The 27,183-nt window shown below is 43.3% G+C and overlaps 1 protein-coding gene across 5 annotated transcripts in view; it reads right to left on the bottom strand.

Moving 5' to 3' along the window:
* Nucleotides 1–27,183, bottom strand: part of MAPKAP1 (MAPK associated protein 1) — a 268,601-nt gene that overhangs the window by 201,955 nt on the left and 39,463 nt on the right. For 3 of the 5 annotated variants that reach the window (XM_062207532.1, XM_062207530.1, XM_062207533.1), the window contains exons 2-4: nucleotides 23,883–24,209; nucleotides 20,631–20,720; nucleotides 10,627–10,775 (exon numbers count right to left, since the gene is read on the bottom strand). In XM_062207532.1, the coding sequence (XP_062063516.1) occupies nucleotides 10,627–10,775; nucleotides 20,631–20,720; nucleotides 23,883–24,141 (498 nt within the window). In that variant the 5' untranslated portion in view covers nucleotides 24,142–24,209. The remainder of the gene's footprint in view (nucleotides 1–10,626; nucleotides 10,776–20,630; nucleotides 20,721–23,882; nucleotides 24,210–27,183) is intronic. The other 2 variants (XM_062207535.1, XM_062207534.1) reach the window with 2 other exon arrangements.

Raw genomic sequence — 27,183 nt, 5'->3', positions numbered from 1 at the left:
CATGCTTGCAATGAGACAGTATACTGAGAGCTTACAAATACTCTGTTGGATGGGTGGAAGTATATGGGAGAGTCCACTGTGCACACAGGAAGATCACTGGAAAGAAACAAACCTTCGCTGGCCATATGCTAGATTCGATATGTAAAGTACCCCTCACTTCCCTAACACAGTTCTCATTATTGCTTTTTATTACAGATAAGGAAATTGAAGCTTAGAAGATGCAGTTAAGTTACTCAACACACATAACTGACAATAATATCTAAATGAGTGTTTCAGAGTTTAAGTCCACGGGTAAAGGAAAAAACCTTTTGTTTTTAAATTTTGAAAAATTTCCAAATATTAACACATGCTTTTGTCTTCCTCATAGCAATGACTGTAAAAGACTCAAAGGAAGACAGCTCTGGCCCTGAAATAAGAAAAAAGGAGCTGAGTCCCAGCTAGAGCAACACTTTCCACTCAGCCCGTTTCCCCAGCAAAAAAAAAAAAAAAGGTGGGGCTGGAGCTGTGGCGGAGTAGGTAAAGCTGCCGCCTACAGAGTCGGCATCCCATATGGGCACCAGTTCAAGTCCTGGCTGCTCCACTTCCCATCCAGCTCTCTGCTATGGCCTGGGGAAGCAGTAGAAGACAGCCCAAGTCCTTGGGCCCCTGCACCCACGTGGGAGACCTTGAGGAAGCTCCTGGCTCCGGATTGGCGCAGCTCCTGCCATTGCAGCCAATTGGGGAGTGAACCAGCAGATGGAAGACCTCTCTCTCTGTCTCTCCTTCTCTATGTAACTCTGACTTTCAAATAAATAAATAAATAAATAAATCTTTATTTAAAAAAAAAAAAGGCAGGTAACACTCCCTCCAACTTCAGAGGAAAATTCCAATTCATACATTGCTTTTCCCTTCAAGAATTCAAGTGTTCAAAGCTCTGACTCTTGTGTGTCACTGATGACAATCATCTCCCTCATAACAAAACTATGGAAGCTCAAAGTCAAAAGGAATCCAAGAGATCTAAGGCACATTCCTGTTTCTAAGCACACAGAAGCCAGGGCTCCTGGGCCAGAGCATGACTAGTCCCCGCCCAGAAGAGGAGTGGCACAGCCAGGGCTGACACATCTCTGATTCCATGTCTACGATCCTTCCAGCCACATGGCCTTGCAGTCCTGCATGAAGACTCAAAATAAAAATTCTGAGAATCATCAGTCCCTGGATTCTATGCCCATCTGGCTGATCCTCAACTATTTAATTTCTCTGTCTTTAAGATAATAAAATCAAGGCCTAGTTCTTTGAAGGACAAGAAAATGTCTACTGCAAATCACGCAGAGCAAGGTAGCCCAGATGAGGAGGCTGAACGAAAACACTGCCAGTCCCCAATCGCCACCACACCCACAGGGCCATCTCCTGGGCTTTCCCTGGGACCTCCGTGTTTCATTCCAACCAGAATTCCTCTACTAACCTGGCAATTAATTTGCTAGGAAGAGGTAGTACTACAGCAAAAATCTTATTACAACAAAAATACCCCTATGTCTTACCTCTTAGTCCCTAACCTCCAAGAATCACAATCCTGTATTTTCTGAAATGACACCTGTCATCTGCCTCAACTGCAAAAAGCACCAAGTCCATGGGAGAGTGAGACAAACAGCTCCTAACTTAAAACACGGGCTTTTTATTTTACATTTTTATAACGTTTTACATAGTTCATAAAACAGTGCTTGATAAAAATTCACACAAAGTTGTTAGAAGCCTAACAATTTCCAAAAATGTCCTAGGTTTTTGTTACATTCAGTTTTCTAAGGATGTACTCAACTCAATGGCAAAATGTAGACATTACGTGGTATTTCATGATCTTTGGTAACACTATTCTCATTGTTTCGTTTCCTCACAGTAGGAACTCTGATAGCTCCTTTGTGCAGGATCTACTAGTACTAGGATGACAGTGGATGATTAAGGCTGGATCTACAAGAGGCAGGGATTTCCAAGTAGCAGCAACAGCCTTGGTCCCCACCCTCACTGCAGTGTCATCTACACAGCTGGGCAGGAAGAGAGCTCCATGGCCTCTGACTCAGGAGTCTCGAGATCCCTTCTCAGTTGGGGAGGAAGCAAACTTTTGGGGTTTGGAAAAGAGGAAACAGAGGCCATCTCTATGGGACCCAGGTGGTTGTGCTGTGGAGTGGTGGGGCCAGTGACTCTCACACCACAGCCAGGGCACCCCCACAGCATAGATCCAATTGGCGGCTTGATAACTGCTACAGACATGGCACCCCTCCCACCAGAGGCTTGGGGCCAACATCCCAGGGGGAGGGGGACACTAGCGTGCATGATACTAGATACAACTTGACTCCCTGTCACTTAGATACAGCCACAGTGGGCTGAAGCAGGATTCAGACAGACAGTACATTCACGACGATATTCATACATTCTGTAAAACTCACCAACAGAAAAGCATGAGCTCTGCTAGCTACTGTGACCTACTATGGGACTTCATGTCAGTGTGTGCCTGTGCTAAAATCCACAGTCCTCCAGATACAAGGCAGACAAAGAAAAATCAAAAAAACAAGTAAAAAGCAAAGACTTTTGATAGTGTAAGGATGGGGGTTGCCAATAGATATTCGGCACATTTTTTTTTTTTTTAAGATTTAGATATTTATTGAAAGGCAGAGTTACAGAGAGGCAGAGGCAGAGAGAGAAAGAGAGTTCTTCCATCCACTGGTTCACTCCCCAAATGGCTGCAACAGCCGGAGCTGGGCTGATCCAAAGCCAGGAGCCAGGAGCTTCTTCCGTGTCTCCCACGTGGGTGGTTTTGGGCCATCTTCTACTGCTTTCCCAGGCCATAGCAGAGAGCTGGATCAGAAGTGGAGCAGCAAAACTCAAACCAGCACCCATATGGGATGCCAGCACTGCAGGCGGCGGCTTTACCTGCTATGCCACAGCGCTGTGGGCATGTACCTTGAACCTCAGGAGAACTCTGAGAGGAGTGAGGATGAAGATGAGATTCTCGACCACCTTGTTTTCTGGCTGCAAAGTAGGCCAGCCTGGACAAGAGAAGGGAAAGGAAGGCCAGGTCCCTCCACGCAAGGCCAGTGCCTCAACTCTAGCAGTAGTGAGCAGAAGCTGCTGTGCAGAAACAGGCAACCCTGGAAAGTTCAGACTATGGTTTTCTGGAAACAGCTCCTGATGCTAAAAGAGCTTACTATCTTAGAAGGGACTGTTTCCATGACAATGGCAAATTTTCCAAGTTCAAATGAGGAGCATTTTCCTCTAAGGGCAATTTTTTTTTTTAAGATGATCTCAATTTGCTGACCTTTTCTGAGTTTGCAACATTTTTCAGTGGCTTCATGCTTTTCTGCAAAGTTTTAAGTGACTTTCTTTGAAAAGAGCTATTTAATGCCAATGATCACAGAAAACATTTGTTCATAATTATCCAGACATAGACTGGAACAATGCTGAAACAAGAGCAGCATGCAAAAATGTATTTAAGGACTATCATCCCAAAATGCTGCTAAAAGCTATTAACCAGTATGTGTTAATTGCCACAGCATTCATATTAATTTTCACTTCAGGCTCGACATTGTGGAATATTTCCCCTGATACATTTTAAACAAAGTTTAATTTAAGGAACTGCTTCTATCAACACTTATGAAAATTAACAGCCAAGCAATTAGCACTCATGAATTATCCCTTCCCCCATGCTTTCTGTAGCTTCCCTGTTGAAACAGTTTCTAACAGAGAAATGGTTACCTTCTAACAAGTTAACACAATCAAAGTCACAGTCGACTGTAAGAATCAGGCTTGGTTAGGCTTTTTAAGTTGCTTGTCAAGGCGAACATTCCCTTATGTTTACAGAGTAGTGTTTAGCTAAGTAAAACAGGTAAAAATACTTAACATTTCAGTAAACTACCAACCAATCACTAATGTCCAACTACCTTTTGACCAGATGTTTGAAAAATAGCCTTCATCAAGAAAAACAGAACAAAAAGCAGAAATCACTTGGCTCAAACTTCCTGTTGAAACTGAAGGCCAAAGCTCCACTGGACACCTGGAACTTCAATAGGCAGACCTTCACCCAGCATGCACACATCTGGCTTAAGGATACTATTCTAAAATCCTGGTGTTAAGATCACATTTCTTCTCACTCAATCCTGTCAACAGGAAATGAAGTACACAGGAGAGGCTGTGCCAGTTCACAGCCCAGCCCCATCCCCAAGAAGAGAAAGCAACAGAAATGAGGCGTTTGCGGGGTGCTCCCTATATGTTTCATGCTGGGTTAAACAGGATTCGTCCATCTCCTTCCCCCCTCACGAGGAAGACACATCACCATTCCATTCCAAATACAAGGACTGCAGCTTATAGAGGAGAAAGATATTTTTTCCTTCTACCCTTCTCAATTCTCAGCTGTTGACCCTGTGAAAAAGATTAACACTAGAAAAGCACAGAAATGTAATATAAAAGTAATGTGATGCAGAGCCTTCACAAGAAAAGTGATGATCCGCTCCCCACCGTGACACAGTTAACACTGAGCGTCTGACGCCGGGTCTGCGAAGGGAGAGTCTCTGAGAACAGGACAGAAGGTGAGGAGCCATTGCAGTAAACAGAGGGCGCTCAGCAAGGCCTGTTCCTTCCAATTCCGCTCGGTGACACTCCATCTCTGCGGGGCCCAAGATGCTCCTTTCTCTCTCTCGTGGGGCCTTGTGACCAGTGGTGGGAAGGGTGAGGGAAGATCAAGGAGCCCTTCCCATCTCTTCCCAGTTTTTTTTTTTTTTTTCGTTTTTTTGTTTTTTTTTGACAGGCAGAGTGGACAGTGAGAGAGAGAGACAGAGAGAAAGGTCTTCCTTTTGCCGTTGGTTCACCCCGCAATGGCCGCCGCGGCCGGCGCACCACGCTGATCCGAAGGCAGGAGCCAGGTGCTTCTCCTGGTCTCCCATGGGGTGCAGGGCCCAAGCACTTGGGCCATCCTCCACTGCACTCCCTGGCCACAGCAGAGAGATGGCCTGGAAGAGGGACAACCAGGACAGAATCTGGCGCCCTGTCCGGGACTAGAACCCGGTGTGCCGGCGCCGCAAAGCAGAGGATTAGCCTGTTGAGCTGCGGCGCCGGCCCCCTTCTCAGGTTTTTTCAGCTGGTAATACTCAGGTGCCACATTCTGGGGAAGTGTGTCCTGACCTCCATCAAGCCTCACTGAGGTTAAGTAACTGGCCTCAAGTCACACGCTAAATTGAGTCACCAGGATTCACACTGAGGGCTTGAGAGAAGAGGTCAGCTGACTAGGTCAGCACTGCTACATTAAGCTGTCTCTCAACACACCGAGTGCTTTACCCTAGCATCACCCTATCTGATGGTCTCACAAGCTTTGGGATGCCACCTCCTTCCAGGGGTAGAGAAACGCAGGTTCAGAGAGGTGAAAAACCTGACTGAGAGGACACAAAGATAAGCAGTATCACTCCTTAGTAATTGCATTGACAAGAAATAGGTACTTGAACTTCTGATGATCTAATGATGCATATTTGACCAGAACAGTTATATGCTATACTAGCAAGTTTCTCAAATAAGTGATAAGGCATGGTATGGCAAGGGATAGACTCTTTTTTTTTTAAGATTTTTTGTTAAAGATTTATTTATTTATTTGAAAAGCTGAGTTAGAGAGAGAAGGAGAGGCAGAGGGAGAAAGAGTTCTTCCATCCACCGGTTCACTCCCCAATTGGCCGCAACAGCCAGAGCTGTGCCAATCTGAAGCCACGAGCCTGGAGCTTCTTCCAGGTCCCCCACGCAGGTGCAGGGGCCCAAGACCATGGGCCATCTTCTGCTGCTTTCTCAGGCCATAGCAGAGAGCTGGATCAGAAGTGGAGCAGCCGGGACTCGAACGGGCATCCATATAGGATGCCGGCACTGTAGGCGACAGCTCTACCTGCTATGCCACAGTGCTGGCCCCTAGATTGACATATTTTTTTTTTCTGACAGGCAGAGTTAGACAGCGAGAGAGAGAGACAGAGAGAAAGGTCTTCCTTCCATTGGTTCACCCCCCAAATGACCACTACGGCCGGCGAGCTGCACCAATCCGAAGCCAGGAGTCAGGTGCTTCCTCCTGGTCTCCCATGCGGGTGCAGGGCCCAAGCACTTGGGCCATCCTCCTCTGCACTCCTGGGCCACAGCAGAGAGCTGGCCTGGAAGAGGGGCAATTGGAACAGAATCCGGCGCCCCAACCGGACTAGAACCCGGTGTGCCGGCGCCGCAGGCAGAGGATTAGCCAAGTGAGCCGTGATGCTGGCCTAGACTGACTTTTTTTTTTTTAATTTTTGACAGGCAGAGTGGACAGTAGAGGGAGACAGAGAGAAAGGTCTTCCTTTGCTGTTGGTTTACCCTCCAATGGCCACCGCGGTAGGCACGCTGCGGCCGGCGCACCGTGCTGTTCCGATGGCAGGAGCCAGGTGCTTCTCCTGGTCTCCCATGGGGTGCAGGGCCCAAGCACTTGGGCCATCCTCCACTGCACTCCCTGGCCACAGCAGAGAGCTGGACTGGAAGAGGGGCAACCCGGACAGGATCAGTGCCCCGACCGGGACTAGAACCCGGTGTGCCGGCGCCACAAGGCGGAAGATTAGCCTACTGAGCCGCGGCGCCGGCCCAGATTGACTTCTTAAAACGTGACCTCATTTGAAACAAGTGGAGAAGGAGGATAGAAAAGTCACATATTCCACAGTAATTCCATCAGTGCTGAGTGTTTACTGGTGATCAGCAGAGCTCACTTCCTATCACCTCAATGCAGCAACTCATCACAACCAACACTTCTCAAATAAAGTGAAATCAGAAAAACAGTCACAGGGAAGTTCTGACCTCTACATGAGAGATTTTGTTTTGTAAGGAGGCTATTCAGAGCTCCTGTTCTCAACAATGTTAAAGAATTCAGCACATCGCTGAGTCTGGTTCAGCCTCATCTGATCAAAGCACCCCTAAAACTGTTTTTACAAATGATCAGTAAACAGAGTTATTAATAATCTATGGATCTAAGCAGGTCACAGATAACATCACTGACTTGCCATAGAAATACTATAAATGTAATAGTAAAACTGACCCATCAAATTGTCAAATCACAACAAAGCATAAGCCTACATACAGCCTTTCCCTCTCAATCTTATGTCTTAAAATATTAATCTTGGCTGGCACCGCGGCTCACTTGGCTAATCCTCTGCCTGCGGCGCCAGCACCCCAGGTTCTAGTCCCGGCTGGGGTGCCGGATTCTGTTCTGGTTGCTCCTCATCCAATCCAGCTCTCTGCTGTGGCCCGGGAAGGCAGAGGAGCATGGCCCAGGTCCTTGGGCCCTGCACCCACATGGGAGACCAGGAGGAAGCACCTGGCTCCTGGCTTTGGATCGGCATGGCACGCTGGCCATAGCGGCCATTTGCGGGGTGAACCAATGGAAGGAAGACCTTTCTCTCTGTCTCTCTCTCTCACTGCCTAACTCTGCCTGTCAAAAATATATATATATATTAACCTGGACAGGCATTTGGCACAGCAGTTAAGATGTTGCTTGGGAAGTCCACATGCAATATCAGAGTGCCAGTTTGAGTCCTGGCTACACTGCACTTGAACAATCCAGTTTCCGGTTAATGGGCCTGAAAGGCTGCACATGATGGTCCAAGTATTTGGGTTTCTGCCACCCATGTGGGAGACCTGGATGGTATTCCTGGCTCCAGCCTGCCCTGACCCAGCTGTTTCGGGCATTTTGGGAGTAAACCAGCAGATAATCTCTCCCTCCCCAACACATACTCTCTTTCAAATAAATTTTTTAAAAACTTTAAATTATTAACCAGCCATAATAAAAAAATTAATAAATGATTAACCAGTTACAGGAACCAAAAACTAACTGAAATGCTTTCCTAATTTTCATACAATAGCTAAGAGACCCTTTAAAAATAAAACCAACAACCAGCTGGCAAAAACTATTAAGGACACTAGATATGCTTGCCTAGCTACCATGCAGTTGGTAAAGCTATACCAAAAGCAAAACTCTTTTTTTCAGATCTAACACTAGTTTAATCTTAAGGAAGATCTCACAGCAGTCTCTTGAGGAAATACATAATTAAGTAGTTTTTTAGCATATTTAATTAGACCCCAAACTCTTCCCTGTCCCCTTCTCTCCCCAATTATGTACCATGTGCCCAGGAGACCTAAGCAACTCAGTTAATTATGTAAATAAGGCAAGCGTTATTCCCAAGAAAAGCACTGTGAATATTTGCAGGAGAAAAAAAAAACCTGCAAGGATTTTAGTGGCTTTAACAAATCTTACACACACATACTCATACACACACACACAATAAAGAAGCATCAAAATACATAGGAAAACCTTTACAATTTGGGCAAAAAAAAATAGTAGCATTCCAATGACTAAAACAAAACACTCACTTCATTCCTTAACTATGAGCTGAAAAAAAAAATTTTAAGTTACAACTGTAACAAAAATTTAGTGCTAAATGTCAGATGATTTATGGGGAGAATCAATCTGGAAATTATTAAAGTCGACTTGCACGGAAAAGGCTTTATTATCAAGGGGTTGACATGATCTTAACTCTAGAGGCATCCATGCTACCGTTCTAACTACTACAATCCCATTATTATGCAATCACAAAATGCTAATTTGATCATTTTGAGGTGTTATTTGAATAGTCATTTTAATTTCTAGGTTACAAAAAGGCTTGACTCAAGTATAATTCTCTATTAATCATTGAGATGTCATTGAATATCATATTGATGCATTTCAGAAAGATAAAGAAAGACTAATTTAATATGTATGGTACAATATCTTTCAAATATTAGCCACTTTCATTACATATCTGCCAAATGCATCAATATTAAATAATAGATGAGAACACAGGTTTAATTGTATTTTAGCAACTGTAATATGTAAAATAATAATAAAGCAGCATTACATCGTAAGATAGACTTATCGATACATAAATCTTTCTTAATCAATATGTAATGGTGACTGCTTCATGTTCACATCCTTTGCAAATCACAGATTTGCTGCGACAAAAGCACAGAGAATCTTAAGTGTAAACACATATCTAGTAAATAAAATTCCTTTGTGACTGATGAAATGGCTTACTTAAAAAAAAAATCTGTCACTTCAGAAGTTAGATATATATTCCAAGCAGAGTCCATGGCTGCCTGATAAATTCAAATCTAGGAAATTAATAATACAGTCTAATGGTATACAGAAATTTCTATTTAAAAGGTCTGTGCTATTCTGTTAGCATACAAACATTATCACATATTATTATTCCAGCAATTACATCCTCAAACAATGAGATGGTATTGGGCAATAGAAGCAAACAAATTCCAGCAATGTCTCCTAATCCCAGCAACAAATTCTCACAAATCTAAATGAATCCACTGTATTTTTTTTAAGTCCTGTGAAGTCCAATTCAGCATTTTCCTGAGGCTGACAGTGCGGTCCCTGAGGAGAAACCCCATTCCCTTCCCTCGCCTACATTTCACAAGGAGAATCAGGTAAGGCAGGCGGGCAGCCTACAGAGAAGCGTTCCACCAACCCCGCTACAATTTACTAAAAGTGCTTTCACATGATTTTGTGGAGGAAACTCTTGAGTGCTTTAGGATCTTTATGTTATTCACGCATCTTGTTTCTGGTTCTTGCTCTGCTTTCCCACAGACATCAACAACCTCTTGTGCCAACAGCCACACATGCGTACTAAAACCGATGCAAACACGCTGAACTGTCTGGGGTGAAAGTGTTTCAAAGAGAAAAATACCTCTTTGCTCAAAGATGACAACTGACAGAACCAGCACATGAATAACAAAAATGCAAACACAAGCAAAGAGCTGTGTGTTTATTAATTGCAATAGTGTTGAAATAAGACAAATTGTGTACAACCCCTCCAGGCAACAAGCTATCACTCAGCACCCCCACACCACTGCCAGGCAGAAAACATAATGGCAATAAATATAAAAATCAACTGTTACTGTCTCCTGAAAAAGGCCCGCTTAGCTCAGCACAGAGACACAGAATGTCAGGGAAGGGGGGGGGGGGGGCTGCCACACTTCAAACAGTGGCCATTTTTTTTAAAAAAAAATATGACCATTTAAATTTTATAACAGTAAACTGTGAGAATAAGAAAAAAAAAAAAAAGACAGTCATCCTCCACGGCAAGTGTTAAACAAAATACCCTTACAGTGAAATACTGAAATGCGAAGTAACAGCCTAGATTTGTGAACTGAAGAAACTTCAACAATTTCTGTAGTTACAATAAAGAATCAGATAAGACAATGCAAATTGCCTCTCAGCACCACTTTCTCGGCTTTCTTGACACAAGTGGATCTTGATTAATCACAATGCAACTAGCCCAAACACCCATGTATACTTCAGATACCACAGATAAATAAATCAGTCAAACTACCCCCTGTCTGTATATCTCTATATATTTGAGAGAATTCAAATAGTCCTCAGATATCTAAGACAAACATAAAGAGACCGGGAGAAACATGGACAGAGAGAGGGAGAAAGGGGGAAAGCGAGAGAGGAAGAAGGAGGGGGGTGGGAGAGAGAGAGGGAGGGAGAGGGAGATAAGGAGGAAGAGGGAGGGAGAGAGAGAGGGAGAGAAGTTCCATTGAAAGGACAAAGTCTCTATCACTTACCTTGCCGTCAAATTTGGAATACTCATTAAAGGGGTTATTCAGCTGCAGAGGGCACTGCTCCAGGCGTACGGATAAAATTGACTGCTTTCCAGAACTTGGAGGCTTCTCTTTGAGGGATTTTTTTTCAAACAGTGACTTTAACTCCTGGGCTGTGACATAAGAGGAAGATAAAAACATATTTGTGATTACAGAGAGAGATGGCTTGTGCACCTTGCCTAAAAAGTCCCCCTCAGAGTGAAGGTAGAAGAATCCAGGGACGGGCTCAGGTCTGATGTGTGCTTTGATGTCTGCACGCTGCTGTGCCAGGGTTGTCAATCTGGAAGGACCAGGGCTTAGGGAAGGGGAAGCCTCAGAGCAACACAGTGGCCTTTCTGTAAGAGGAGCATTCACTGCCAGGAAAGCGGAGCCTTTGCCTTGCTTTGCCAAGTACAGTTAGTTGGGTGAAACTGGACAATTCAGTCAACTTCCCTGGGCTTGTCAAACTAGACAATCTCAAAGACCTCTCAAGGCTTTCATACTACAGGAGTTTGGAGTTCTAATTCCTCAAGGTGAAGGATCACAGCTTACTCCTTTCACACAATCCAATGGCACCAAGCACGAAATCTGGATGACAGAGATGAGGAGGAGAGAGAGAATATGTGTAACAGTAGCTAACATTAATTGTTCAGGTCAATGTAACTAGTTTAATTCTCATAACACATCTATTACACAGATGCAAGCATTACTTCAATTTTTTCAGTGTGGAAACTTAGAACATTTTGATTAGCCCTAGGCTATCAGCTATAAAGTGGCAGAGAGCTAGGTTTTGTATCCAACTGAGCCTCTTGGCCATTAGGCATTAACGAACAAAGTAGATCCTTAGTAAATTTTGCTGCATGAATGAACAAATAAAACAATGATTGAGGCCGGCGCTGCGGCTCACTTGGCTAATCTTCCGCCTGAGGTTCTAGTCCTGGTCGGGGCGCCGGATTCTGTCCCAGTTGCCCCTCTTACAGGCCAGCTCTCTACTATGGCCCGGGAGTGCAGAGTAGGATGGCCCAAGTGCTTGGGTCCTGCACCCCATGGGAGACCAGGAGAAGCACCTGGCTCCTGCCTTCGGATCAGCGTGGTGCGCCGGCCGCGGCGGCCATTGCGGGGTGAACCAACGGCAAAAGGAAGACCTTTCTCTGTCTCTCTCACTGTCCACTCTGCCTTTCAAAAATAATAATGATTGAAGCAATTCAGATTAAGTTATTATTAAATCAGAATCTTCTTGATATTCATTAATGAATCAAAACAAGTTAGTTCTATATCTTCCCAAAGATCATCTAATTCTCTAAATCAATCTGCATTTTGATAGAGATGGTAGTTAGATGATAAGTACTCAGGGTCACTATAGCCTTCTTCTTCATTTTTTGAGTATTAGAAAATATCCATAGTTAAGCTTTTTAAATAAATCAAAGATGTTTACATCTGCAATGAATAAGTTCAAAGCACTGCAGTCTTGACAAAGTCAAATCAAAAGAACTTTAAAACCTTTAAATAACTTGTGACTAAAAAATGTAACTAAAACTACTGTTTCAACAGATTGATGAGATAAATTTATCAAATGAGTTCCTATAGATTTAAGTGGCTAATCAGGAGAAAACTACTGGAGGCTCCACTTATCTGTGGGGCATGCACTCTAAGAACCCCCAGTAGATGTCTGAAACCACAGATCAGACCAAACCCTGTATTCATCCAGCCACACTCCACATGACAGTTCCAGTCAGCAAGGAACGGCATATATGACAGTGGTTCCAAAGACTGTACTGTAGCCACCTTAGTTTGTGTAAGCACACCCTGTGATGTCCACCTAACGTCCTCACCCTCATTGCCAAGTGACTCTTCTCACCTCTTCCTCAGATCACTGGCACTTCCCACCGCTCAGTATTTGGTCCTCTTCCTTTCTCCTTCTACATTTACATCCTTGGTGATTGTGTCCAGGCTACTACTACCCATAAGAGAGAAAACTGAAGTGTAGTGATATGTATTAGAATAATGGTTGCCTTTGGGGCATACACCGACTAGGAAGAAACACCAAGGGAACTTACTGGGGAGATGGAATTGCACTTAGCTGACCAGGATGCTAGTTACACCAGTGTACACATCTGCCAAGAGTGATTGCACAGGGGCAGGCACTTAGCCGAGTGGGTCAGAAGCCAATTAAGACACCTGCATTCCACACTGGAATACCTGGGTTCAGTGTCTGGCTCTGACTTTTTTTTTTTTAAGGATTTTTTATTTATTTATTTGAGAGGTAGAGTTACAGACAGTGAGAGGGAGAGACAGAGAGAAAAGTCTTCCATCCGCTGGTTCACTCTCCAAATGGCCACAAAGGCCAGAGCTGCGCGGATCCAAAGCCAGGAGCCAGGAGCTTCCTCTAGGTCTCTCATGCGGGTGCAGGGCACCAAGGACTTGGGTCATCTTCCACTGCTTTCCCAGGCCATAGCAGAGAGCTGGATGGGAAGATGAACAGCCAGGACTAGAACCGGTGCCCATATGGGAAGCCAGCACAGCAGGCGGAGGATTAACCTGTGCCACAGCACCGGCCCCTGGCTCTGACTCTTGGCACCAGCTTCCTGCTAATGTGGAGCCTAGAAGGCAACAGCGGTGGTTCAAGTACTTGGGCTCCTATAACCCATGTGGGAGACCGGGATTATGTTCCTGGCTCCCAACTTCAGCACGGCACACTCAATCTTTGTGGGCATTTGGAGAGTGAACAAGCAGATTAGAGCTCTTACTCTCTTTCTCTCTGTTTCTTTCTGCCTTTTAAACAAATAAATGTTTTTAAAAATGTTAAAAGTCATCAAACTGTATATTTAATATCTATATATCTAATCTCTACATAGATATACCACTACATGTGGAGTATAACATACAAACACACAGAAAAATAAATACAAAGGGAAAACCTAAATAAGTATCTTTTATATGCTGGGGACTCAAAATGATCATTTCTTTTTCTTTTTTTAACCTTAGTAGTATAATATTCTTTTTTTTTTTTTTTAAGATTTATTTATTTATTGGGGCTGGTGCTGTGGCGTAGCAGGCTAGCCCTCTACCTGTGGTGCTAGCATCCCATGTGGGTGCCAATTCATGTCCTCCCTACTCTTCTTTCAATCCAATTCTCTGCTTGTGGCCTGGGAGAGCGATAGAGGATGGCCCAAGTGCTTGGGCCCCTGCACCATGTGAGTGACCCAGAGGAAGCTCCTAGCTTTGGATTGGCTCAGCTCCAGCCATTGTAGCCATCTGGGGAGTTAAGTAGTAGATAGAAGACCGTTCTCTCTGTTTCTCCCTCTCTGACTCTACCTCTCAAATAAATAAATAAAATTTTGAAAAAATTATTTGAAAGAGTTATATAGAGAGGACACACAGACACACACACACGCACACACACACACACTGAGAGAGAAAGAGATCTTCAATCTGCTGGTTCACTCTTCAAAGCTCCTTGATGCTCCTGGGCTGGGCCAGGTCAAAGCCAGGAGCCCAGAGCTTCATCCAGGTCTCCCATGTGGGTGCAGGGGTCCAGGCACTTGGGCCATCTTCCACTGCTTTCTCAGGCACATTAGCAGGGAGCTGGATTGGAAGTGGAGCAGACAGGACTCAAACCAGGGCATATATGGGACGCTGGCATTGCAGGCAGCAGCTTTACCCACTACGCCACAGTACCGGCCCCCCAAATGCTCATTTCTAGCAGTAAACACTCTCTGAAAATAGACTCATATATCCAATATTTTAGGTGACACTTCCACTGGGATATCTGCTCAGAATCTCACATCTTACCTACCCATAACTACATTCCTAACCTTCCCCCAAACATATCCCTGCACAGTTTTCCACTTCTCAGTTAACTGCAACTCATCCTATTAGGCCAAGAACTTGAGAGTCATCCTGACCCTTCTCCCTCATAGCCAGCATCCCACCCATCAACAGATCCTTCGGAAGATAACCAGAGCCACTTCTATAGTCACCAACACCTTCAAACTGGCCATCCTGTTTCTGCCCTTGACTTCCATACCCCATGCCATCTCTTACTGACACAGTAGCCAGCCAATACTAGTCTTTTAAAATATAAGTTACAAACTTCAGATTGAATCCATATAGAATTAGAATCTATATGAAAGGACTGACTACATGAACAGACAGCTTTATTATCAGAAAGAATAACAACTGTAATGAACTGAAAAATATCAAATATGCTTTAAAAATCATTGAGTTCATAATTACACAAAGGAAGAAAACTGTCATTGGTCATTTATATAGAATGCTAGAGAATAAACTCATAATTCTGAAAGCTATTAACAAAGAGAAAGAATCAGAATGTATCCTGCTTTTCTTACAGGCATTGTATCAGAAGAAACCAAGTAACAGATTTAGGAACAGTTCTTCTTTACAGTAAAGCGAGTTATAAAGAATGACTGATGAAGAGAGAAATCACTGGGGCCAGAACTGTAGTACCAGGAGGTAAGCAACATTTGCTACACTAGCATCCCATATGGAAGTGCTGATTTGAATCCTGGCTGCTCTGCTTTGGATCCAGCTTCCTGCTGATGTCCCTGGGAAGGCAGGATTTGATGGCCCAACTGCCCAAATCCCTGCCATCCACACTGCAGACCTGGATGGAGTTTCTGGCTCCTGGCTTTGCTTTGGCCCAGATCTCACTGTTGCAGCCATTTGGGAAGTGAACAAGCAAAAGTGTTTTGCTTGCTCTCTCTCTCTCCCTCTCTCTCTCACTGCCTCTCCGCTCCCTTCTCTGTCACTCTTTCAAATAAATAAGTAAATAAATCTTTTTCTAAAAAAAAAATTAGAAATACTACTTTGCAGCTCCTAATGAAATAATGCATCTAGGTAATGCCCAACAATGGCCATTAACACCATCAGGTAAAAAAGCGGCAGTAACTTGGTAATGAATACACAACACCTGATCCTGCTATCAATATCACAAAAATGACATTCTACATTCCCTGATATAATATGAAGTATATAACATGCAAAATATATTCTCAACAAAATGCCAACTTCAAATCTGAGATGTTTCTAGATCTAACTACAAGTTTATAGGAAACAGGGAGGCATACTGAATGAAACTGTGAGTATACAATTAGCAAAATAAAAAATGTATGAAATTCTACAAGACAACCAGTTTCTTCAAAAAGTAAGTTACAAGGAAAAAAAGGTGAAGAAGAACCTACATTATAAAGGAAATGAGACACATTAACCAAAAGTAATATGTGGCCCTCAGATGCAAACCTAAATAAACCAATTAGAATAAAAAAAAAAACAAAAAACAAAACACTGAGATACTTGATGAAATATGAACAGTACTTTGATATTTGAGATTTGAGAACATTATAGAATTATGTCTTTATATTATACAATACATAAATGATTACTTATTTATAATAGCTAAAACTATAAATATACTTAAAATAACAAATATTAAGATAATATTAAAGAATTTTCTAGAGAGTAATGGTATTGTAGTTTTTTTATGTGCTAAAAACACTTAAGGGGGCCGGCGCCACGGCTCACTTGGCTAATCCTCCGCCTGCGGTGCCGGCATACCGGGTTCTAATCCCGGTCGGGATGCCGGATTCTGTCCCGGTTGCCCCTCTTCCAGGCCAGCTCTCTGCTGTGGCCCGGGAGTGCAGTGGAGGATGGCCCAAATTATTGGGCCCTGCACCCACATGGGAGACCAGGAGAAGCACCTGGCTCCCGGCTTCGGATCAGTACGGTGTGCCGGCCACAGCACGCCGGCCGCGGCGGCCACTGGAGAGTGAACCAACGGCAAAAGGAAGACCTTTCTCTCTGTCTCTCTCCCCCTGTCCACTCTGCCTGTCAAAAAAAAAAAAAAAAAAAACCACTTAAGGGGTCAGCACTGTGGCTCAGTAGGTTAATCCTCTGCCTGCAGTGCCAGGATCCCACATGGACACCGGTTCTGGTCCCGGCTACTCCTCTTCCGATCTTGCTCTCTGCCATAGCCTGGGATAGCAGTGGAAGCTGGCATAAGCGCTTGGGCCTCTGCACCCAATGTGGGAGACCCGGAGGAAGCTCCTGGTTCCTGGCTTCAGATCAGCTCAGCTCTGGTTGTTGTGGCCATTTGGGGAGTGAACCAGCAGATAGATGACCTTTCTCTCTCTCTCTCCCTTTCACTGTCTGTAACTCTGCCTCTCATATAAATAAGAAAAATCTTTTTAAAAATTTTAAAAAATAAATAAAAACACTTAAGTACTTGGGCTGGCACTGTGGCACAGCAGGTAAAGCTGTTGCCTGCAGTGCTGGCATACCATATGGGCGCAGGTTCGAGTCCTGGCTGCTCCACTTCCTATCCAGCTCTCTGCTATGGCCTAAGAAAGCAGCAGTAGATGGCCCAAGTCCGTGTGCCCCTGCACCCATGTGGGAGACTCAGAAGAAGCCCCTGGCTCCTGGCTTCGGATCGGCACAACTCTGGCCATTTGCAGCCAATTGGGGAGTAAACTGGTGGATGGAAGACCCTTCTCTCTCTCTCTCTCTCTCTCTCTGTCTTTCCTCTCTCTGTGTAACTCTGACTTTCAAATAAATAACAAAATAAATCTTTAAAAAAAAAAAAAGAAAGAAAACCTTACCTTCTTAATGAGGCCTTTCCTGACCACTCCCCCAAATAAACTAGCAAAACCCCTCCCCAGCATTCTTTAGCCTACCCCAACTGGCTATGTCCTTCTCTACACCAGTTTGTGTACTATGTTTCCCCATTAGGATATAAACCCCATAAGGGCATGGACTTGGCCTTGTTCACTATCTAGGGGTCAGTGTTGTAGTATACCAGATTAAGCTGCCACCTGTGACACCAAGCATCCCATATGAGCTCCAGTTTGAGTCTTGGCTGCCCCACTTTCCATCCAGCTCCCTGCTAATGTGCCTGGGAAAGCAATAGATGATGACCCAAGTACTTAGGCCCCTGCCACCCAGATGGAGTTCCAGGCTCCTGACTTTGGCCTGGTCAGCCTTGGCCATTGGGCCATTTAGGCTGATGAACTTTTGACAGTGTAAAAAGGATTATTGTACTTATATCTGAGGTGCTCTATTCTTTATTTTAGCCTTTTAAAAAAACTTTATATTTGATTATTTTCATTTTATTTGAAAGGGAGAGGGAAAGATAGACCGAGATCTCGCATTTGCTGGTTTACTCCCCAAATACCTACAACAGCCCAGGGCTGGGTCAGGCAAAAGCCAGGAGCCAGGAACTCAATCCAGGACTCCCACATGGGTAACAGGGACCCAACCAGTTGAGCCATCACTTGCTGTCTCTCAGAGTGTGCATTAGCAGACAGCTGTATCAGAAGCTGAGGAGCCAGGACTCTAAAACCAGGCTCTCTTGATTATTGGATGTGAGCATCCCAAATAGTGATTTAACCACTGCCAATGTCTGTCCCCCAACTTGTAACTTTTTAAGATATTGAAATGAAGAAGGTAAACATGGTAGAAGGAGGGATAGGGAGGCTTGGATGAACTGGCTCTGTGCTCATTAAGAAATCAATAGGAACTGTATTCAAATATATAAAAATATAAAAAGTTGATAAGATAAATAATATATTTTCACATTGTGCTAAATACAACCCAAAGAATAATTAACTGAATCAATAGAAGTGGTCAGCCTAGGCCAGCACCGTGGCTTAACGGGCTAATCCTCCGCCTTGCGGCGCCGGCACACCGGGTTCTAGTCCCGGTCGGGGTGCCAGATTCTATCCTGGTTGTCCCTCTTCCAGGCCAGCTCTCTGCTGGCAGTGGAGGCATGACCCAAGTGCTTGGGCCCTGCACCCGCATGGGAGACCAGGAGAAGCACCTGGCTCCTGGCTTTGGATCAGTGAGATGCGCCGGCCGCAGCGGCCATTGGAGGGTGAACCAACGGCAAAAAGGAAGACCTTTCTCTCTGTCTCTCTCTCTCACTGTCCACTCTGCCTGTCAAAAAAAAAAAAAAAAAAAAAAGTGGTCAGCCTAGTGAGATTTTTAAAGTATCAAGACAAAATGAAAGCCATTCAAGAACTACAGAAGTCATAGAGTGAGATTACAGAAGAAAAGGAAGTGAACAGGATTCCTGTTCTACACAGTCATTATTGGGAAGCAATCAGTAAGAAAATCATACCTAGGTAGGTTACTTGAGGATATAATCATAGGGGAAAGCAAGAAGCACTTTGGACGTGGCTTAGCATCAAGAGACTGATCTTTAAAGGCAGACAAGCTGGATAGAAAGCACAGCACTATCACACTTCCACCTCCTAGTTGCAATTTTAGCAAATTAATCAATGTCTCTGAGGCCACTCTCACCTGTAAATGACAGCAACAATACCCACTACCCATGCTCTGTAAGACCGCTGCATCACAGGCAGTGCAGATCCAGTGCCTAGTACAGCACTAGGCCTGGTGCTACTAACATAATAACCATTGTCAGCTGTGTAATTATTGTGTAGCAATGGAGCCAGCCAGTCAACAAATATGAGGGCACTTCAAAAAGTTATGGAGAGGCCAGCAGTTAGCCTAGCATTTACGCTACTTGAATCCCACATTAAAGTACCTGGGTTCAACACCTGGCTCCAGCTCCTGACTCCAGCTTCTTGCTAATGCGCACCCTGTAAGGCAGCAATGATTACTCAAAGACGAGGGTTCCTGCATGGGAGACCTAGATTGAATTCTTGGCTCCAGGTGTTGGCCCAGCCCAATCCTGGCTGTTATGGGCATTTGGGGAATGAACCAGCAGATGGCAGTGAGAACTCTGTCTCTCTGTCTCTCTGTGTGTCTATCTCTGTCTCTCTGCCTCTCAGATTAAAAAAAATTTTTTTAATTTCATGGAAAAATGGAATTCAAAGTTTATTTTAGTGCAAAAAAATTTGAAATCCATGTACAGTTTTTTCATTATATATATATATATATTTTTTTTTTTTTGACAGGAAGAGTGGACAATGACAGAGACAGACAGAGAGAAAGGTCTTCCTTTGCCGTTGGTTCACCCTCCAATGGCCGCAGTGCTGCGGCCGGCACACAGTGCTGATCTGAAGGCAGGAGCCAGGTGCTTCTCCTGGTCTCCCATGGGGTGCAGGGCCCAAGCACTTGGGCCATCCTCCACTGCACTCCCGGGCCACAGCAGAGAGCTGGCCTGGAAGAGGGGTAACTGGGACAGAATCCGGCGCCCCGACCGGGACTAGAACCCGGTGTGCAGGCGACGCAAGGCGGAGGATTAGCCTATTGATCCGCGGTGCCAGCCCATAATATATACTTTCAATGAACATTTTGAAAACCCCCCTATATGTAAAAATTTCAAATTTTGTACCAAAATAAACTCTGAGTCACATTTCCCATGAACTTTTTGAAGTACCCGCGTATTTATTAGGCAACTGTTACATGCCAACATGGTGCTGGGAGGTGCTGGGAGGGCATGGAAGCAAACATGCTATCGCCATTATAAAATATTTTAACAGGATTTTAACAATTAAAATATTTAAGTCTTCTGATATTGAAGCTTTGAAACTATGTAATTGTCAGCCTTTAAATATATGATAAACACTAATACTGCAACACAATGGTTTTTAAGCCAAAGACAAAGAATTAGCATATGTGCAAAAAACACTTACTAATTACTAAAGCCAGCAATGAGGCAAGGGAAAGTCTAGGTTGGAATAGTCAAAAGAAATCCATTACCCAGAAGTCCATCATAGAGAACTGTTTTTGTAAAGAAATGACAAAGCACTCCTTGGCCTTGAGAACAGGGCACTGGCATGACAGTTTTACCATACACCGTGTCCCCTCCACACATCTTCCCCATGACTGAGTGAAGGGTGGCCAAAATGACAAGCCCTAAAGAGCATATAGCTTCAGTGGGAAAGAGCTCAAAGCTCAAAATACAAGAGGTATCTGTTCAGAAGATTTAAAAGGATGAATAAAAATAAAAGTTAATATAAACTAAACATGTAAATCTCAAATTAAGAATTAAAATGATTTCCATTTACCTGATTGCTTAGAATTTCTTTCTTTCCACTGAATATTTTTGCATTTGATCTGGTTTTGTCTCTCTTTTCGGAGCCGTTCTAATCTTTGAGCTTGAAAAGAAATATTATAACTATAAGTTTGTCAATGAAAGTTTACTATAAACAAAGACATAATTAACTACCTTTATATGAATAAAGATGTTTTATATTGCATATGTAGGGAAAAAAGTCATAAAATTTTAAAGGTGGCACCCCTGAAAAGCAAATACCAACAAAAACATGAAAATATTCTTGATTTATAATTGAAATTAGAGGATATAAAACATTAATAGAGATCATAAAGATAGTATTAACATGGAAGAGAATAATAAAATGTGAAAACTTCTGTGATTAATATGACATTTCATTATATAAATCATTAATAACGGTCTTAAAGGAATTTTAATGCACAAATGAACTGAAGTGAATATTACATTACAGGAATAAAATTACTGTTATGAATTACTCTACCCGTTTCAAAAATTAAAGATAAATGAACTCAGACTAGACTATTAAAGTTTTAAATATAAAATCCTTTATCTAAAAATCATGAAAATTATAAAATGTCAAAGCTATATAAATTAGCATAGCTTTTCTTCAGTGGGCTGAAACAGTTTATAGGTAGTAAAATAAATGATTTGTATCTTTGTAACATTAGTCAAATCTTAAAAAGAACAATTTTTCTTTTACAAAATTTTAAGATATGCTGAAAGGAATAAAAAGTAAATTTCTTGGTCACTAAGACAACCCAAGCCTCAATTATTAGCATCTAAGTGCTACCTAAAAAATTCCCAACAACAGTCACCTAAAAGTGTGCATTTATGATTACACTGTCACTGGCTGAACTGCCTTCAATAACCGGTGAACTGATCCTTTAGAGAAATTCAGTCCGGCATCCATTAACCCGCTGACTGGAGACCTCAGTGAAAAAGAAAGCCACGACCGACACCACCTCTTGAAATCAGCCTTCTCTTGCTAATCTTCAACTTCTATCCTGGCACACTGCTAATAGAAAATAAATAAACATAAATTTATTTTTCAACCACTTTCAAGGTAGGAAATCATCTACTCCTGCCATAGCACCGTGGTAGGGAAACACTGAAAATAATCTTGCCAGAAATTTAAATTAGGCTGGCAAAACCACTCTGACAATGTCACTATATTTAACCAAATTCCACTGAAGAAAAATACATTCAATTGCAATTAATAAATATGAAGCATACAGCCAGAGTAATATAATCATAAGGCTCTCAAGTTAGCAGCATTCTCCTTCTGCAATCCACTCAACCTGTCTGTCATGGAAGATATCATCTCAATAACTTGCAAGGAAGTCAGTTTCAACTAGAGAACTGAGAATCAGTGGTTCTAAATTATATTCAAACCCTCATTCAAATCCTATGTTGATAAAAGTTCTTTTAGATACTGGGAAATGCTATTAATTATTTTCATCATGAGAGAAAATTATTCTTTTTGATGTCACACTGAATTCTGAACCAAAACCTTAATGAGCTTTTCACTGTATATTGTATCCAGCTCTACCTGCACTACTACTTTATGTACATTTTACATCTGGATCAGGAAAATAAATATATAAAGATGTTCAATGTCCTACTACTACCTCTCCAGCCATTACCTTGCCCAGGAATTAGCAGGTTACTGCTATGGACTGGAGATTATAATTTCTTTTTTTTTTTTTTTTTTTTTTTTTTGACAGGCAGAGTGGACAGTGAGAGAGAGAGAGAGAGAAAGGTCTTCCTTTTGCCGTTGGTTCACCCTCCAATGGCCGCCGCGGTAGGCGCGCTGCGGCCGGCGCACTGCGCTGATCCGATGGCAGGAGCCAGGTGCTTCTCCTGGTCTCCTATGGGGTGCAGGGCCCAAGCACTTGGGCCATCCTCCACTGCACTCCTGGGCCACAGCAGAGAGCTGGCCTGGAAGAGGGGCAACCGGGACAGGATCCGGCACCCTGACCGGGACTAGAACCCGGTGTGCCGGAGCTGCAAGGCGGAGGATTAGCCTAGTGAGCCGCGGCGCCGGCCTGGAGATTATAATTTCTAATGACCTAAAAAATTATCTTCTAGAATATCACATCATATTAGAACTGCTGATATGTATTCTAAATAAGTTATCTAAGTAAAGGCCGTGCTTTGTCACACTTCCTTTAAAAGGCTATCAAAAAACTTAAGTTCAAAAATAGTAGGGGTTGGTGCTGTGGCGTAGTGGGTAAAGCCACTGCTGGCATCCCATATGAGTGCCAGTTTAAGTCCTGGCTGCTCCACTTCCCATCCAGTTCTTTGCTATTGCTTGGGAAAGCAGCAGAAGATGGCTCAAGTCCTTGGGCCATTGCATCTGTGTGGGAGACTGGAAGAAGCTCCAGGCTCCAACTGGTCCAGCTCTAGCATTATGGCCATTTGGGAAGTGAACCAGTGGATGGAAGGCTCTCTTGCTCTCTCTCTCTCTCTGCCTCTGTCTCTCATATGAGCGTCGGTTCAAGTCCTGACTGCTCCACTTCTGATCCAGCTCTCTGCTATGGCCTGGGAAAGCAGAAAATGGCCCAAATCCTTGGGCCCCTGAAAGAAGCTCCCAGCTCCTGGCTTTGGCTCAGCATAGCTCCGGCTGTTGCAGCCAACTGGGGAGTGAACTAGCAGATGGAAGACCTCTCTCTCCCTCTGCCTCTCCTTCTCTCTGTGTGTGACTCTGACTTTCAAATAAAATAAATAAACTTAAAAAAAAAAAAAACTGGGTCATTTTTTCTAAGCTTAAACCCAAATGTATTAAAACCAGCCTACTCGCCCATCCCCAGACAATTCCTCCATGAGCAAAAGCTGTCTTGGTCGGTACCTGCACTGCCTGGTAATTACTATGTCAACCTGAAGTCTGCCTCCAGGTATTCACTCACTGGGACTAATACTGCTCTGGGAAGACACTCAAAACAGGTTCACTTCCCTCTCTATAAGATGACTTTTTTGAAAGATAAAATCCAACAGGTCTCTCTTAACCAGTTTTTTCACATTTCCTCATCTCTGCCTCCCTCTAATGGCATCGTTCCAGAGGCCCTCTCCACTCATGGTCACAGAGATCGGAGATGCTGCTCAGACTCTCCCGCACTCTGACACGTGCGTGTTCCTACTAATACAGAGAAATGTCTCCCATTAAACCTAATCCAACATTATGCAATACTCCAAGACTGTTTACTGATACAGAGCTCAGAAGACATGACTAGAAGACAGTGTTTACCTGTGTTTGAGCGTCTTCTAATACCAAAGTCCCAACTGGAGGTAATATCGACTGACTGGGCATACACACAGCCCTGAGTCTCACCATTGCTTCCCTGAATTTCTGACCCACTGTCTCCAGGCATTGAAGGAGGATGAATCTTCTCTAGGTCAACATCATGATCAATGAGAACCATTTCGCACATTCCCGTGTCATCACTCGTCACATGGGACTGTCGAATATGAGCTAGAATGATAGTTGGATTGTCCAAGAAGGCCATCCTCTCTGTGGGCCAATTCCTTAAAAGGCTATTTTCTCCTCTTCATATTGTTTCACGAGCTCACCTACCTAGAAACATGATGTACACAGCAATATTTAAGAATAAGGCAGAAAACGACTGAATCATTTTTCAAACAAATTCAACGTGGTAAAATGCTACCTTGAAAACCAACATTTATCCCTACACTGAGAGGAGTTTGAAAGGATTAAGTGTAAGCTGAAAGAAAATCCTTATAAGCACTAGGGGCTACAGCTCTAGTCAGTGAGATCTCCGTGGTATCAGAGAGGAAAGCATGCTCTCTTACAAAACAAATCATAGTAACTCCACAGTCAGCCACTCCAAGCACATAACCACTGCTAAAACAGTAAATTCTCCTTTCTTCCTCCCTTCCCATGCAATTTTCTCATTACTTTATAAGGTCATGGGGAAAACGAGTTGTATTTTTCTCAAATGATGTACTAAAGTATGAAACTGTATTTCATCGGTTTATATTTCCCTGCCTGTCATATGGTCACAAAGTGTTTAAAAGGGCAGACAGTGTTTTCTGAATTACTTGGAATTTTACAAAAAGTACCACCAAAGTAATTTTGCTCAATAAACACATTTTTCTTTCTTTTGGTTTAAGATAGTATTGTGCTTTTAAAATAAAACTTATTAATCAAGATTGCCTGCTATAAGATTAATTTATTTTAGAAACCTAATTATAAGAACTGCTTCTTCAATTCCATTAAGAATGTAATGATGTTTATTCTAGGAAGAAAATGGTACTTCCTCAGTTACATGGGAATCTCAACAAAGAAAATATTACAGTAGTTGGGAACAAAGCCTTAGGGACAGAACTGGGTTGAAATTCTGAATCTGTCACTTGTTGACTTTGTGATCTTGGTCAAAATACTGAACCCTGGGGTTGACGCTGTGGCGCAGCAGACAAAACTGCAGCCTAAGATGCTGGCATTCCATTTGGGTGTAGTTCAAGTCCCTGCTGCTCCATTTCCGATTAAGCTCTCTGCCTTGGCCTGGGAAAGCAGCAGAAGATAGCCAAGTCCTTGGGCCCCTGTACCCACATGGGAGACTTAGAAGAAGCTCCTGGCTTCAGCCTAGTTCAGTCTCAGCTATTGTGGCCATTTGGGGAATAAATCAGTGGATGGAAGATCTCTCTTCTCTCTGTCTCTCCCCTAACTCTGCCTTTCAAATAAATAACATAAATCTTAAAAATAATGAACCCTTTTGAGTCTCTTTTCTTTCTTCATTTATAATAGGGAGGTTGAAGGGATGAGAGGATATAGGAGATAATGCAGTTGTGTAAAATACTCAAGAATACCTGGCACATAATTAAATATTAGCTGCTGTTAATAATCATGATGATAAAAATATCATTACTAACTTCAGCATTCAACTCCTGTTTCAACCAGTCCTGAAACATATAAACATCCCATTCTCCTTCAATAAGTTCATGGCAGGTAAAATAAGCCAGCGCTTCCCTTGTGGAAGAGGACATTGTCATCTGCGTCAGTTCCCTGCTCCTCCAAAATCATCAGGAAGTATAAGGAATTCTTCTAAGTATAAGAATACTGGGCTCATATGCTCCTATGTGAGGTCCTAGAAAGCATCTGTTTTGGATCACCAGGGCAAGAACAACCTCAGGTCGCGAGCGCTGCCTCCTGGTGGGCCTGCAGCAGCTCAAGGCCTGGGCTCAGGACCAGGAGGGGAGAGGCCACAGGGGCCCTGAGGGGTGGGCACGACCAAAAGACTGGGCCAGGGGCCGGCACTGTGGTGTAGTGGGCTAAGCTTCTGCCTGCAGTGCCCACATCCCATATAGGCACTGGTTTGAGTCCCGGCTGCTCTGCTTCTGATCCAGCTCCCTGCTAATGCAGCAGAAGATAGCCCAAGTCCTTGGGCCCCTGCACCCACATGGGAGACCCCAGAGGAAGCTCCTGGCTCCTGGCTTCAGCCTGGCCCTGCTCCCGCTGTTGTAGCCAGTTGTGGAGTGAACCAATGGATGGAAAATTCTCTCTGTGTCTCTCCCTCTGTGACTCTGCCTCTCAAATAAATAAATAAATAAAAACGAAAGAAAACATGTTTTTAGAAAGACCTATAATATAAGATTCTTGAGATTCTTGTCATTTGTTTCTTCTAGAAATGGAACATGGGGGAAATATGGTTAATAAATCATTACAGCTAACTGGGATTTTAAAAAAATTCATCTGATAACACAACGTTCTGTTGGCAGCACTTCGTGGGTCTTACAGAGACTATAAGACGTCTGAGAAGCACCACTAAGTGAATCACACCAATCTTCCCTTTTTCCCTTTAAATATACCGAGCACTTATTTTATACAGAGGTTAGTAGGAAATGCAAAGTAAGGAAGATGCCCCCAAATCAAAATGAATACAGCCCTGGGACACCGCCTAATACCCTAATACAAACCTAGTACTTCCCATAAGGCCATGCATATGGTTCTTTTAAGTGTCCCATTTTTGAGACACCTCATCCCAGAAACATCAGTGTCAATTCACCATCAGAAAAAAAAATTTACTCAATTAAAAGGCAGCATTTAAACTTCTAAAAGTAAGGAATTTTTCTATAACCATAGACACGTATACACTCCCAGAATTACTTGTAACTGTATCTGTTTTGTCACAGCCACGGCATCACAAATCACTGGGCTGCAGATACCCTCGCACAGAACGCACAAAAAGCTATCTTCCCTGTGTGAACGTGGGCAGCCAGTCACGCCAGAGGGGCAGGCGCTTCCAACTGTTACTGAATTTCTCCTCTGCAGAAACCAGGGCTTCAGTGGGAGCCCACACATTTAATGACTGTTCTGGATCCAAAAAGGCAAAGGGCAAAGCAAAAGTACACTGCAGTGCTCTTGATAAAAACCTTTTTCAGGAAAATGTATCTGCACAAACATGTCTCATAAAGAGGGACAGGCTCACACCAACTCCCACCTTTACCCTTACAGAACACAGGCCTCTCATGCCACCTCACACCAGGCAACACCTTCCGTGTTACAACACTGAGATGCCATCATTCAGCAA

Source organism: Lepus europaeus, chromosome 12 (assembly GCF_033115175.1).
Source record: "Lepus europaeus isolate LE1 chromosome 12, mLepTim1.pri, whole genome shotgun sequence".
Taxonomy (NCBI): domain Eukaryota; kingdom Metazoa; phylum Chordata; class Mammalia; order Lagomorpha; family Leporidae; genus Lepus; species Lepus europaeus.
This window is presented reverse-complemented; position numbering and strand designations above follow the sequence as displayed.